The sequence below is a fragment of the Babylonia areolata genome, chromosome 15 (genome assembly GCF_041734735.1).
Source record: "Babylonia areolata isolate BAREFJ2019XMU chromosome 15, ASM4173473v1, whole genome shotgun sequence".
Taxonomy (NCBI): domain Eukaryota; kingdom Metazoa; phylum Mollusca; class Gastropoda; order Neogastropoda; family Buccinidae; genus Babylonia; species Babylonia areolata.
The window spans coordinates 32,423,395-32,437,969 of record NC_134890.1 but is presented as its reverse complement, the minus strand read 5'-3'; the positions used below and the strand labels follow the sequence as shown (position 1 = coordinate 32,437,969).

At 43.6% G+C, this 14,575-nt stretch overlaps 1 protein-coding gene across 1 annotated transcript in view; it reads left to right on the top strand.

The window, feature by feature from the left end:
* LOC143290331 (uncharacterized) overlaps nt 1–5,699 on the top strand; it is a 23,088-nt gene extending 17,389 nt beyond the window's left edge. Inside the window, exon 7 of the mRNA XM_076599684.1 lies at nt 5,617–5,699. Within this exon, the coding sequence (XP_076455799.1) occupies nt 5,617–5,699 (83 nt within the window). The remainder of the gene's footprint in view (nt 1–5,616) is intronic.
* The last annotated feature ends 8,876 nt before the right edge of the window (nt 5,700–14,575 follow it).

The window sequence follows — 14,575 nt, the reverse complement described above, 5'->3', positions numbered from 1 at the left end:
CCCAATTGGACTATCCAACAAAGATTTGAAACAGTTCGACATTAAACAGTGACAAGTCCAAGATATATACATGAATGTTGAAAGAGAGAGAGAGAGAGAGAGAGAGAGAGAGAGAAAGTTACAACAGCAACCCAGTTGGATTATTTGACAACGATTTAAAGAAACTGAACAATAAAAGTGATGAGTCCAATATTTCTTGCATCGGAAAAAATGCTAGTCCAGGTATATGACATTTTAGCATGTCGCAAGTAAAAAACATGATCACTTGTTATTGGATTACCACACAACCAGGAAACACTTTTTATGTATTTCGTTTTGAAACAGTTCAGTTTCCATCTACAGATCAATGATGCAATCTGCCTTTTACTGTAAATGTGTTGTTCATGTTTACCAGCAATTCCATAAATATTACTTATTTCTTCGTATAAGTTTGAACAGCCCATTTTCCTTTCTTCTGACTGAAAGTATGATCGCTGGATTTGTTCTACTATACTATAGCATTCTTGCAATGAAAATGGAAGAGATAAATATGTTGACTCAGCTGATTCCTTTGCTCCTTTTTTCGCCAAGAGATCAACCTTCTCATTATAAAGAAGGCCACAATGCGAAGGAATCTGGATAAATGTTGTTTTGAATGAATTAGATGTTTCATTTCAATAATGTATTCAGATCTAACTTTCGAGTGTAAAGATTTGATAGCATTAATGACTTTGTGCGTGCGTGCGTGTGTGTGTGTGTGTGTGTGTGTGTGTGGTGTGGTGTGTGTGTGTGTGTGTGTGTGTGTGTGCGCGTGTGTGTGTGTGTGTGTGTGTGTGTGTGTGTGTGTGTGTGGTGTGGTGTGTGTGTGTGTGTGTGTGTGCGTGCGTGCGTGCGTGCGTGCGTGTGTGTGTGTGTGTGTGTGTGTGTGTGTGTGTGTGTGTGCGTGCGTGCGTGTGTGTGTGTGTGTGTGTGTGTGTGTGTGTGTGCGTGTGTGTGTGTGTGTGTGTGTGTGTGTGTGGTGTGGTGTGTGTGTGTGTGTGTGTGTGTGTGTGTGTGTGTGTGTGTGGTGTGTGTGTGTGTGTGTGTGTGTGTGTGTGTGTACAGATGTCAGGTGCCCCTTTTCCTTTGCACAACTGAACGGTCGGTGCTATAAGTACATGAAGATTACAACAGGTAAGTTGTTCGCACGCCTTCATATGACTTCACATGACTTTACTTGACTTCACATAACTTGACTTCACATGACTTTACTTGACTTCACACAACATGACTTCACATGACTTTACTTGACTTCACATGACTTGACTTCACATGACTTTACTTGACTTCACATAACTTGACTTCACATGACTTTACTTGACTTCACACAACATGACTTAGCTTCAAATAACTGGCCTTGACTTCACATAACTTTACTTGACTTCACATGACTTTACTTGACTTCACACATGACTTAGCTTCAAATAACTTGTCTTGACTTCACATAACTTTACTTGACTTCACGTAACTTGACTTAGCTTCGTATAACTTGCCTTGACTTTACATAACTTTACTTGACTTCACATAACTTGACTTAGCTTCATATAACTTTACTTGACTTCACATAACTTGACTTAGCTTCATATAACTTTACTTGACTTCACATAACTTTACTTGACTTCACATAACTTGAGTTAGCTTCACATAACTTGCCTTGACTTCACATAACTTTACTTGACTTCACGTAACTTTATTTGACTTCACATAACTTGACTTAGCTACATATAACTTGCCTTGACTTCACATAACTTTACTTGACTTCACATAACTTTACTTGACTTCACATAACATGACGTAGCTTCATATAACTTGCCTTGACTTCACATAACTTTACTTGACTTCACATAATATGACGTAGCTTCATATAACTTGCCTTGACTTCACATAACCTTACTTGACTTCACATAACATGACTTAGCTTCATATAACTTGCCTTGACTTCATATAACTTTACTTGACTTCACATAACTTGACTTAGCTTCATATAACTTGCTTTGACTTCACATAAGTTTACTTGACTTCACATGACTTAGCTTCATATAACTTGCCTTAGCTTCACATAACTTTACTTGACTTCACATAACTTGAGTTAGCTTCACATAACTTTACTTGACTTCACATGACTTCACTTGACTTCACATAACTTGCCTTAGCTTCACATAACTTGACTTCACATAACTTGACTTAGCTTCATATAACTTTACTTGACTTCACATAACTTTACTTGACTTCACATGACTTTACTTGACTTCACATAACTTGCCTTAGCTTCACATAACTTACCTTGACTTCACATAACTTGCCTTGACTTCACATAACTTTACACATGACTGGCCTTGACTTCAAATGAATTGCTTTTGACTTCAATTCACACGACTTTCCTCGACTTCATTCAACTTACCTTGACTTCACACAACTTTGAATGGCTTGCCGTGGCTTCATATGGCGTCACGCCGCTCGTCTCAACTTCACATGACTTTCTTGACTTCACATGACTTGTAACGGTTTGCACTGACTTCACGTGAATTCACATGGTTTGTCTTGACTTCACATGACTTGTAACGGTTTGCACTGACTTCACGTGAATTCACATGGTGTGTCTTGACTTCACATTACTTGCGCTGATTTCACGTCACTTGCATTGACTTCAAAGGACTGGACTCGAGACAAAAGGGTTAATAGACACAACTAGAGTAATGATGATCCTGAACGCAAGTACTCGAAGGTGTGTGTGTGTGTGTGTGTGTGTGTGTGTGTGTGTGTGTGTGTGTGTGTGTGTGTGTGTGCATGCGTGCTTGCGTGCGTGCAGGCCAGCGAATACTTGCACAAAGTGACAGCCACAACAAAACTGGCTGAGCGTATGGAGTTTCAGTTTCAGTTTCAGTTTCTAAGGGAAGCATCACTGCCTTACATAAGAATTTAGATATATCGGAGATCAACCAAGTTCCTCATAAATAAGATCGTTTGGTGTTCGCCTGTCTTGAATAAAAGCTCATTTGTGTTTGCACATTTCTTCTGTCTTTGCTGCTGTGTGCACATGTGAAATGATCAGGATAAGGACAGGCCCGGCGCTTCCTTTTTTTGAGGAAGTGTCTGGGTTTGTTCCAATGTACCTTTTATTTACCTGTGTGCTAGCTGAATCGGTAGCGTAAGCAGCATTGACTTGAATATGTGTACCTTGTGAATGGAGAGAGTTACCACTCTTTACTATTTGTTAACTATATATAAACATGCGCAGGCACTTTGAATTTCCTTCCGTTATTCTCCTCTGTATCCATTGAATCCTGTGTTTGGAATGGCATTTACTGGGGCATTTTATCCAAATTCGTGACAGCATTGTTTGGTTGTTGTTGTTGTTGTTGTTTTTTACCGTTGAATTTCTTGTTTCTGTCATTGACAAAAGTCTTCTTTTTATTATGATGTAATATGTCTCTAAATTGTTAATATATTTTTGTGTCAGCTGTGAAAGCAAAGAGTTTTATTTCTGTAGCTGATAAGAGCATTCTTTAACAATGACTGATATTGAAATTTGTTGCCGTTCACTGCATTTGGTGACGTTATGGTTTTGTTATCCAAATATGGTGCGATAGCCTCCTTCCAGAACTCACTGTCGATTTTTCCCCAGACCAATCAGATTATTTGTCCAACAGTGTATTTGAAATACTTGATCACGGTTTGCTAGCTTTTCTCAAATGCCAGTACTGTCTGTCTGTCGGTCTGTCTAACTCTCTCTGTGTCTCTGTCTGAATCCCTCTCTCTCTCTCTCTCTCATTGCAAAGAGGGTATGTGTGTGTGTGTGTGTGTGTGTGTGTGTGTTTATTGCACAATCTTGTCCTTAGATATTATTATTATTCTTTATTTTAATTTTTACCGATATTGTGATTGTCTTTGTCATATATCATTCTAATCAGGATCATCTTCATTATCACCCTCGTCATTCTCATCCTGGTCACCCGTCATCACAATTACAGGAAACAGAATCGAAAGGTGCAAAAGGATGCATTCTTACCCCCTCGTTCTGAACAGCCTTGAGGAGCAGCAGTCGGTGTTTGGCGATGAATCAATCCTGGGGGTGAGTACATAGCGCTGTGCTGCAACACTCTGGACATGAATTTCTCTTACTGAGATGATAAAGTATTCTGTATTACGTTTCGCATATACATCACAATACATTTTTTTTTCATCCATTTGGAAATTACAAGCAAACAAGAAGAAAAAAATAAAAGGAGAAGAATACAACAACAACAACAACAACAACAACAACAACCTAGAAAAGACCAGCTGAAAAGTGTGTGAGAGAAATCGATTTGTGTTTTGCTTCCAGTGGCTGATCTGTGAAACAAACACACGAAGAAGAAAATGAAAGAAAACACTGACACAAGAGAAAAAATGCAGTGGTTGTGACGGCTGCTCACTGATATTAAGATATCCCCTCCCCCACCCCCACCCCACTCTTTTTTTTATATAGATCAGTGCTCCTGCACACGACCAAACGCAACGTGCAGAATCTATGGGTTATGCCAGGTATTGTCGCGTGCATGCCAGGCATTGTCGCGTGCATGCCAGGCATTGTCGCGTGCATGCCAGGTATTGTCGCGTGCATGCCAGGCATTGTCGCGTGCTGCGTGACCAGCGGAACAGTGGAGAGCAGTAGCCTGTTGCTGTCAATATAAACTGCTGACCACACAAAGAGAATGAAATATTGCTACAATCACTTACGTCTGCTGGCGGCAGAAGTTAGCCCCGCACTTCGACCCACACCTGTGGTCTGAGTGGACGTGTTCCCAGTCTTCTTTTTCTTCTTCACAGTGTTAGTCCAGCCCGTCTGGAGAATGACGTTGTCCTCTGCAAGTGCTGTATGAAGCCATGGAGCTTGGTGTGCAGCTGGGTTGGTGTCGTTCTCTCCAAGTCCTGTCTGGAGCCATGGAGCTTGGTGTGCAGCAGAGTTGGTGACGTCCTCTCCAAGTCCTGTCTGGAGCCATGGAGCTTGGTGTGCAGCAGGGTTGGTGTCGTCCTCTGCAAGTGCTGTATGAAGCCATGGAACTTGGTGTGCAGCAGGGTTGGTGTCGTCCTCTCCAAGTCCTGTCTAGAGCCATGGAGCTTGGCGTGCAGCAGAGTTGGTGACGTCCTCTCCAAGTCCTGTCTGGAGCCATGGAGTGTGGTGTGCAGCAGGGTTGGTGACGTCCTCTCCAAGTCCTGTCTGGAGCCATGGAGTGTGGTGTGCAGCGGAGTTGGTGACGTCCTCTCCAAGTCCTGTCTAGAGCCATGGAGCTTGGTGTGCAGCGGAGTTGGTGACGTCCTCTCCAAGTCCTGTCTGGAGCCATGGAGCTTGGTGTGCAGCAGAGTTGGTGACGTCCTCTCCAAGTCCTGTCTGGAGCCATGGAGCTTGGTGTGCAGCAGGGTTGGTGTCGTCCTCTCCAAGTCCTGTCTGGAGCCATGGAGCTTGGTGTGCAGCAGGGTTGGTGTCGTCCTCTCCAAGTCCTGTCTGGAGCCATGGAGTGTGGTGTGCAGCAGGGTTGGTGTCGACCACACGATGTCTCTGAGCCCCATCAGGAGGGGACAGGACTGCAGAATGTGTTCTGGTGTTTGCTCTTCCAGACAACACGGGAGCGGTGGGGAGATGGTACCAGCTTCATCTTCCTGAACAGATGGGCATTGTGACGGCAATGGCCAGTTCGTAATGTTATGATCACCACCTGCTGTCAGCGTTCAAGAAGGTGATATGCATCCCTCGTGGTTCTCGGTCGTAGTACTGCCTTCATGAGGGTCTTCTTCTCTGCGAAGTTGACGCTGTTTTCTGGGTGACTTCCTCTTTGCTCCGAGTTTGGCGAGTTGATCTGTTGCTCCGTTGCCTGGAATTAAGCAGTGGGCTGGCACCCACTGTAGGACGAGTTGTCTTCCCTGGGCAACTTGTTGGAGTCTGTCCATAAGGGCTTCAGAACAGACAGCGCTTCAGAGTGGAAGACATCTCGGGGATTGTCGCTGTCAGAATGAAGAACCCTGAAAGTTTCAGCCGAGTACTTTGAACAGTGTTTCCCAGTCGGTATCCCTGCTGTGGAGGTGTGTCCCTCGGGAGATTTGATGTCCTCCATCAGCCACAGCGTTGGTACCTGAGCCGTCCGTGTACACATGAATCCAGGTTTCTTATTGATACTTCTCAGTAATCATGACCAGTGTGAGGGCGCGTTTGATGGTGACATCCTGGGTGTCTCCTGAGATAATCCGAGGAACTGTTGTGGGTACGTGAAGATTTTTGAAATCTTCATTCCATGACTGTGGCATGTCACAGGGATTTAGCTGGCCTGTGGTTGACGGCAAACCAGCCCGATGCTCCCTGGCAAGTCTCTTACTGTCATGTATGAAGCTACTGCGCTTGAGACGGTTCTTCCTCGGGTTCTGCATCCTCTTGTTCAGCGGATGTTCAGGAGGGCACTTGTATTTCTCTGTCTGAACCATGATTTTTGCGTCTCTCCTCCGGTGGACGGGCTGTATAGCAGTGACTTTTCCATGACCTTAATTGGGATGGATCTCATGAATCCAGTGACGATCCGAAGGGCTTCCCATTCGACAAAACCTGTCCGATACCTGTGCTTCAACTTGGACCTCTCAATGTGCATATCCAACGAATAAAACTGCTGATCATCTTTGAATCGCTCCACTCTATAGAGGTTACAGGTCCCCTTGTCTTTTACGCCCATCGACACAGTAAATTTCGTATGAACTCTGTCAAGGGCGCAGAATAGGAAGGTGGGGCCCAGTGCCTTCCTTCCGTCGTTGTTTTAGTAAGGTCATTGGATCTTGTTATGTGGCCATACCAGCATAGCTTTCTTTTCTTAACTGATGTCAGCAGATCTTCATAATGTCCAGTGTGCTTCCTGGCGCACTTCATTGGAGATGTGATCAGTGTTTCTGATATTTAGCATCTTGCGAAAAGACCTCATTTCCATGTTTTGAATTTTTCTTTCCAAATCAGCCATGAGGGTTCATGTCTCGCATGTATACAGGAAGATGGAATGTACCAGTGCTCGAAGGAATCTGATCTTGAGATGTTCCTGTCCTTCCATTTAGGTTTCAGTCTGGACAGTGCTGATGTTGTCTTTGCTACCCTGTCTTATTTGGATCCATCATTGCTGATCTTCAAGCGCGTCAGTCATGATGCGTTCCAGGAATATGATGAACTGTGAGTGAGACAGGAGGGAGCCCTGACGGAATCCAACTGAAGTATGGAACCACTCTCCAGCAGCACTTTATGTGAGTGCCACAGGTCGCTTTGGAGTATAGTTGCTGGTGGTGATGAGATTTTGCTCATTTGTCTTTCACTGTGGCCCATAGTGCTTCCTGCCAAACTCTGCCAAACGCCTTGTTGAAGTCGATGGAGACAAGGTAGAACTCGCTCTGGTGTTGGAGGGTGTTTTTCGGAAAGGGTAACAGGTAAAATATATCTTCGATGGAGCTTCTGTCCTTGCGGAGAGATCTTCTGTCTTTGCAGAATCATCCAGTTCTTCAGCAATGATGGTATCGTCTTGTATCTGTTCAGAATGATTTTTAGCTTTGCGAGCATGGCCAATCAAGGTTATCGAGCGTGTGTGTGTGTGTGTGTGTGTGTGTGTGTGTGTGTGTGTGTGTGTGTGTGTGTGTGTGACCCCTGACTGAATGACACCGGAAACGAATGATTAGTCCACAACGGTGGTTCTTAGTCGGCTCTACACCGTTAGGCGGCCTGTTGTGCACATGACTCCATGTTTGTAAAGCACTTAGAGCTTGGTCTCTGACCGAGGATAGGTGCTGTATAAGTATCCATATCATCATCATCATCATCATCAAATTGATGGTGCGGTAAGTCTGGCAGTGATGGAGATTTCCTTTCTTTGGGAGGGTAAAACATGATTGGTTCCATGTACAATTTCTTTTAACAATAGCATATCGTGATTATCTTTCCCCATAACACGCGTACTTACACACACATACACACAGTAATACACACACACACACACACACACACACACACACACACACACACACATGTACACATACACGCAGTAACACACACACACACACACACACACATATATATATATATATATATATATATATATATATATGTGTGTGTGTGTGTGTGCGTGTGTGTGTGGGGAGAGAGAGAGAGAGAGAATGACAATGACAATTTTTTTTATTGGCAAATAGCGTTTTACAGCTCTAGTGCCAAGGGGGATTATTCAAAAGCAAAAACGAAAAATAAGGGGAAATAACAAGCAAATAAGCATATATTCATAAACCCATAAACACTCATACATTCACACCTGTGTGTGCGTGTGAATGGGCGTGTGTGTGTGTGTGTGTGTGTGTGTGTGTGTGTGTGTTGTGCTGTGGGTTTTCTGTTTGCTTGTTTGTTGTTTGTTGCTGTTATTGTTGTTTTATTTCCCAGGGGTTCGGCAACTGGTACTTGGGCGTGACCTACAGAAGAACTACAGCCGGAGGGGTGTACGTGAGCACAAGCGGTCAGAGCATTCGTGAGATGCTGCTGCCGTCCACCTTGCCCTATTACCCCTGGAAGTGTGTCGTGTATCAAGCCAAAATCAAGTCTGTTGTCTCTGGATATTGTGAATACCCTTATGTCTGTGAAAGTGGCCCAGGTAGGAAGGTTTCTATCAACGTTTTGGTTTGATGTTGTGTTGTGTTGTGTTGTTGTGTCGTGTCGTGTCGTGTCCTGTTCTGTTGTGTCGTGTCGTCTTCTGTCGTGTCGTGTCGTGTTACGATGTGTCGTGTCGTGTTGCGTTGTGTCGTGTCGTGTTGCGTTGTGTCGTGTCGTGTTGCGTTGTGTCGTGTCGTGTTACGATGTGTCGTGTCGTGTTGCGTTGTGTCGTGTCGTGTTACGATGTGTCGTGTCGTGTGACGATGTGTCGTGTCGTGTTGCGTTGTGTCGTGTCGTGTTACGATGTGTCGTGTCGTGTTGCGTTGTGTCGTGTCGCGATGTGTCGTGTCGTGTTGCGTTGTGTCGTGTCGTGTTACGATGTGTCGTGTCGTGTTACGATGTGTCGTGTCGTGTTGCGTTGTGTCGTGTCGCGATGTGTCGTGTCGTGTTGCGTTGTGTCGTGTCGCGATGTGTCATGTCGTGTTCTGCAGTGTTCTGTCTTGTTGCGTTGTGTCGTGTTGTGTTGTGTTCTGTCTTGTTGCGTTCTGTTGTGTTGTGTTGCGATGTGTCATGTCGTGTTCTGTTGTGTTCTATCTTGTTGCGTTGTGTTGTGTCGTGTCGCGATGTGTCGTGTCGTGTTCTGCAGTGTTCTGTCTTGTTGCGTTGTGTCGTGTTGTGTTGTGTTCTGTCTTGTTGCGTTCTGTTGTGTTGTGTTGCGATGTGTCATGTCGTGTTCTGTTGTGTTCTATCTTGTTGCGTTGTGTTGTGTCGTGTTGCAGTGTGTCATGTCGTGTTCTGTTGTGTTTTATCTTGTTGCGTTGTGTTGTGTTGTGTCGTGTCGTGTTCTGTTGTGTTTTGTCTTGTTGCGTTGTGTCGTGCTGTGTTGTGTAGTGTTGCGTTGTGTCGTGTTGTGTTGTACTGCATCGTATCGTATCGTATCGTCGTATCGTATCGTATCGTATCGTATCGTATTAATACTTGTTTGTCTCTGTGTGAAACTCCGGCTGCTCTCCCTTTGCAAGGTGCTTCAGCCGCCATAGCGCATCACCACACTTTTCTTCTTCTTTTTCTGTCAGCAAGTGCCATCTAGATCTCGTTCTTACTTACCTCGTTGTTAGTTGAAAACATCGACACTCTTGAAAGCCCACCATTCCTCCCAGTCCCACGATTCTTCTCACTTTGATCAAGTGTGGTCGTTCCCTTCCCACCTTTTCTTTCAATTGGTGCCAGCGAAGACCTCAGCAATGGTCGGTGAAGGTGATGGCGCAGCTCTGGTTAAAAAAAAAAAATGTGTGAGTGTATGTGTATATGAGTGAGTGAGTGAATGGGTAAGTGTGTGTGTGTGTGTGTGTGTGTGTGTGTGTGTGTGTGTGTGTGTGTCCTTTCGTGTGTTTACTTGGCTGGTGAATGATTTCTTCTTCTTCTTTCACTCTCTTTCTTTCCATTATAATATTTTCGTGTTCTGAGTGTCTTCTATGAAACTGAAAATCTATTTTCAGTGCAATCTTGCATGCGAAAGGATTCTGACGCAAACAGATGGACAAATGAGCAAGCATGAAATGAAGAACAATCTGAATAAATATGACAGAAAATGTTGCATCACAACCTACATCAAAAGTATTTGGTCCACTTTTCACCCTCCCTACGTGAGGGTAAAGTATTGTGAAACACTTTTTCTGTCATATTTATGTAGAGAGTTGAATCATTTTGATGTTATTACCAACCTGCACTGGGAAATATTGGGTTCAAGTCTTATTATTATGTTATATCATATTATATTATATTATTACATTGTATTGTATTGTATTTTGTTTCATTTTAGTTAGTTTTATTTTATTCATTTTGGGGTAATACACATTGCCTTAATTCCGTTGTTTGCTACTGATTCCGGTGTTGAATTTGAGGTCGATGCATTGCAGTGATCCATCTTTTGTGAAATACAACAGATGTGTTTCAGTGTCATTACTGTTGATGCCTTCGCTAGGCAGCACTGTCATTATCATGATCATCGTTGTTGCCGCCCGCCCCACCCCACCCCCACCCCCATCTCTCTCTTTCTCTTTTCTTTTCCTCTCGCTCATTTTTTTTTCTTTTAATCTAAGGTTTACATTGGGAAAAGACAAACAAAGCAACCTTGATAACACAGGAAATATTTTTTATAAAAAAAAGGAGGGGCGGGGGGGGGGGGCCTTCCACGCTTTCTGACAATTGAGAGAAAACGTGGGAGGGGTACGACCACACTTTCTGGAAATCACACGATTTCTGTCGCTTCCCTTCACTGTCCTGCCATTCGAGCACGAATACAATGCAAACCCTCAGTTTTCTGTTTACATTTTCTTCACTGATTCTTGTCCTGTCTATCTTTCGGATCTACTTTCTGTCTATTCACCATCCAGGCACCCCCGTCCTTCACACAACATGCTCACACTGTGTATTCCAAAGATTCGCACGAAACCTTACGGTGAACGTTCCTTTTTTTCCGTCACACCTCAACACCTGTTTTCAAAAGAACACTCAAAACATATTTTCAAACTGTACTATTCTCAGTAAAGATTTTCCATCAATATATGCTTGCTTTGATCTGATCGCTGGATGTGCTCATTATGTTTCAAAAGCACTAAACATCAGATACGCTGATCACATCACAAATTAATGAACACAAGTTGTCAAACCATCACATTGGACAATAATCATGGAGATATGCTGACATCAGGTAAGACTAGAAAACATGCTCACGAAACATGATCCTGCGGCCTTTCTGTATTTTTTTAACTCAGTCAGTACGGCCAGTCCTCTCTTCTCCTCTACACAGACCCCTCGGCTGTCCAGTGGGTGTCTGAATGACCCAACCTTTTGCTTCCGTCGTCAGAATTGTGGTATTCTTTGTCAACATTCACATCTTCAGTATAAGAGCCTTCCGCTTGCAATATTTTGATGATGGTAATTGGGGTGAAACGCTGTTAACGTCGTCTCTTTCGCCGTTCGTATGGAGAGAGTTAAACATAAAAGAAACATCCACCAAGTAACTATTGAGGGAGGCAGGCGGAGGAGAAGACAAAAAAAACAAAAACAAAAAAAAAACAGAACCGGCGGACTGACAATATTGTAGAGGATACTGGAAAGCCATTCACAGATACTCAGCCAGCACACCTGAAAGAGTCTGGTAAGCCGTTCCTCTGTACGGCGCTCCAGTGACGCTGCACACAGTGAAGGAAGCAGGAGAAGAAAGGTGTTTATGATTCTATTCGTAAAATATATGTTGGATTTATTTGACTGACCAAATATTCAAAGTTGAATGGATTGGCCAATGATCTGTTAGAATTTCTCCTCTCCCCTCTGTTCCCCCTCCCCCACCACCTTACCCACCATTCTTCTAAATTTTCTTCTTCTTCTTTTTTCCCTTCGTGTTTTTCTTCTATCAGGCCAGTTACTCTGGTGATAATAAATTTAATCTCATGTTAATATTGATATTAGCATTATTTTACTATATTATGTACTGTTTGTTTATTTTATTTCATTATTTCATTACTTACTGTTTATGAATGTTATTTGATACAATTCATAATGTGGTTCATCAGCCGTCATGATAAAATTGAAGTGCAACGTTGTGAGCACAGTATAAGCTGCAAGCTTGTTGATGCTCTTTTGTCATTCATTGCATTGTAATCATGTGTACTGTTGAATAATTAAAGATTATTTAAACCAAAGTTGTTTATCACTATGTGGCAATGTGGCATATTTTGAAAATGGAATACTGTTTTAGTCCTTTTTTTCTTTTCTTCTTTTTTTTTTTTTTTTTTTTGATACATATTCGTAACCAGAATTTCATCGTTTCAAAAGATCTGTTGTTTTAACTAGGTGACAGAAGTTGTGGAATTATGCGTGAAATTAACACAAGTCTTGAAAATAAAATTTAGAGAAAACAAACTTTAAAAAACGCGTTCGGTCTATGAACGTATTCGCGACCAGACAAGAGTTTCAGAGACAGTCAGCTGTTATCATTCGGCGAGTTTTTAAAAATTTTTTGTTTTGTTTTTGTTTACTCGTAGAGTTCGTGGGCTGCGGTGCGATAGACGACTCAGCCGTTGAGGTGTTGAGCGGCTACTCTGAGCTGAATGTTCTGCAGTGCGTTGAGCTTTGTCGAGGGCGTGGCCGGAGGTACGCTGCACTCAACGCGAAGAGGCGAAGCTGCTCTTGCCTCGCCGCCGCTCCACGATCCACGACCGCCGACTGCACTGGTTCATGTAGCAGCGCGCTACAGATATGTGGGAGCATCTATCATGACAACGTTGTGGCTGTTTATGATGTGGGTAAGGATGGTTTATGATGTAGGTCAGGGTGGTTTATGGTGTGGGTAAGGAGGGTGGCCTGTTATGTGGGTAAGGATGGTTTATGTGGGTAAGGATGGTTTATGATGTGGTAAGGATGGTTTATGATGTGGGTCAGGAGGGTGGTCTATGATGTGTGCAAGGAGGGTGGTCTATGATGTGGGTAAAGATGGTTTATGATGTGGGTCAGGATGGTTTATGATGTGGTAAGGGTGGTTTATGATGTGGGTCAGGGTGGTTTATGATGTGGGTAAAGATGGTTTATGATGTGAGTCAGGATGGTTTATGATGTGGGTCAGGATGGATTGTGATGTGGGTCAGGATGGTTTATGATGTGTTTATGATGTGGGTCAGGATGGTTTATGGTTTGGGTCAGGATGGTTTATGATGTGGGTCAGGATGGTTTATGATTTGGGTAAGAGGGTGGTCTATGATGTGGGTAAAGATGGTTTATGATGTGGTAAGGATGGTTTATGATGTGGGTCAGGATGGTTTATGATGTGTGTGTGTGTATTCATGTGTGTGTGCGCGTGCGTGCGTGAGTGAGTGTGTGTGTGTGTGTGTGTGTGTGTGTGTGCGCGCGCGCGCGTGTGTGTGTTATGAGTATTGGATTGTGGGTGTGTCAACCTGTTTCAGAGCGCTTCACCCCCTTCGCAATGAACTGTTCGGATCTGTTCGAAGAGAACGTTATGGTGCCTGGAACTTACCTGATTGACGGCCAGCCCAACTTCTGCTACATGAAGGGTACTGTCCCTCAACGTCTGTCTGTCTGTCTGTCTGTCTGTCAGTCTGAGTGTGTGTGTGTGTGTGTGTGTGTGTGTGTGTCTGAGTGTGTGTGTGTGTATGTGTGTGTGTGTGTGTGTCTGTCTGTCTGTCAGTCTGAGTGTGTGTCTGTCTGTCTGTATGTATGAGTCTTTGTTTGTTTGTCTGTCTGTCTGTCTGTCTGAGTGTCTGCCTCTCTGAGTTTTGTGTGTGTGTGTGTGTGTGTGTGTGTGTGTGTGTGTGTGTGTGTGTGAGTCTTTGTTTGTCTGTCTGTCTGTCTACCTGTCTAAGTGTATGTCTGTCTAAGTGTCTGTTTGAGTATCTGTCTATATGTCAATTTGTCTGTCGGAGTGTCTGTGTGAGTGCCTGCCTGCCTGTCTGCCTGACTGTCCGTCTGTTTGTCCTAGTATCTGAGTGTGTAAGTGTCTATCTGAGTGTTTGTCTGTCTGAGTGTCTGTCTATCTGTCTGTCTGTCTGTCTGAGTGTTTTTATTTATTTATTTGTCTGTCTTTCTGTCTGTCTGAGTGTCCGTCTGTCTGTCCTAGTATCTGAGTGTCTGTCTGTCTGTTTAAGTGTCTGTCTGAGTGTCTGTGTGTCTGGGTGTTTGTCTGTCTGAGTGTCTGTCTGTCTGAGTGTCTGTCTGTCTGTCTGAGTGTCTGTCTGTCTGTCTGTCTGAGTGTCTATCTGAGTGTCTGTCTGTCTGTCTGTCTGTCTGAGTGTCTGTCTGTCTGTCTGTCTGTCTGAGTGTCTGTCTGTTCGTCTGTCCGAGTGTCTGTCTTTCTGAGTGTCTGCCTGTCTGTCTGTGTGAGTGTCTTTCTGTCTGAGTGTGTGTGCA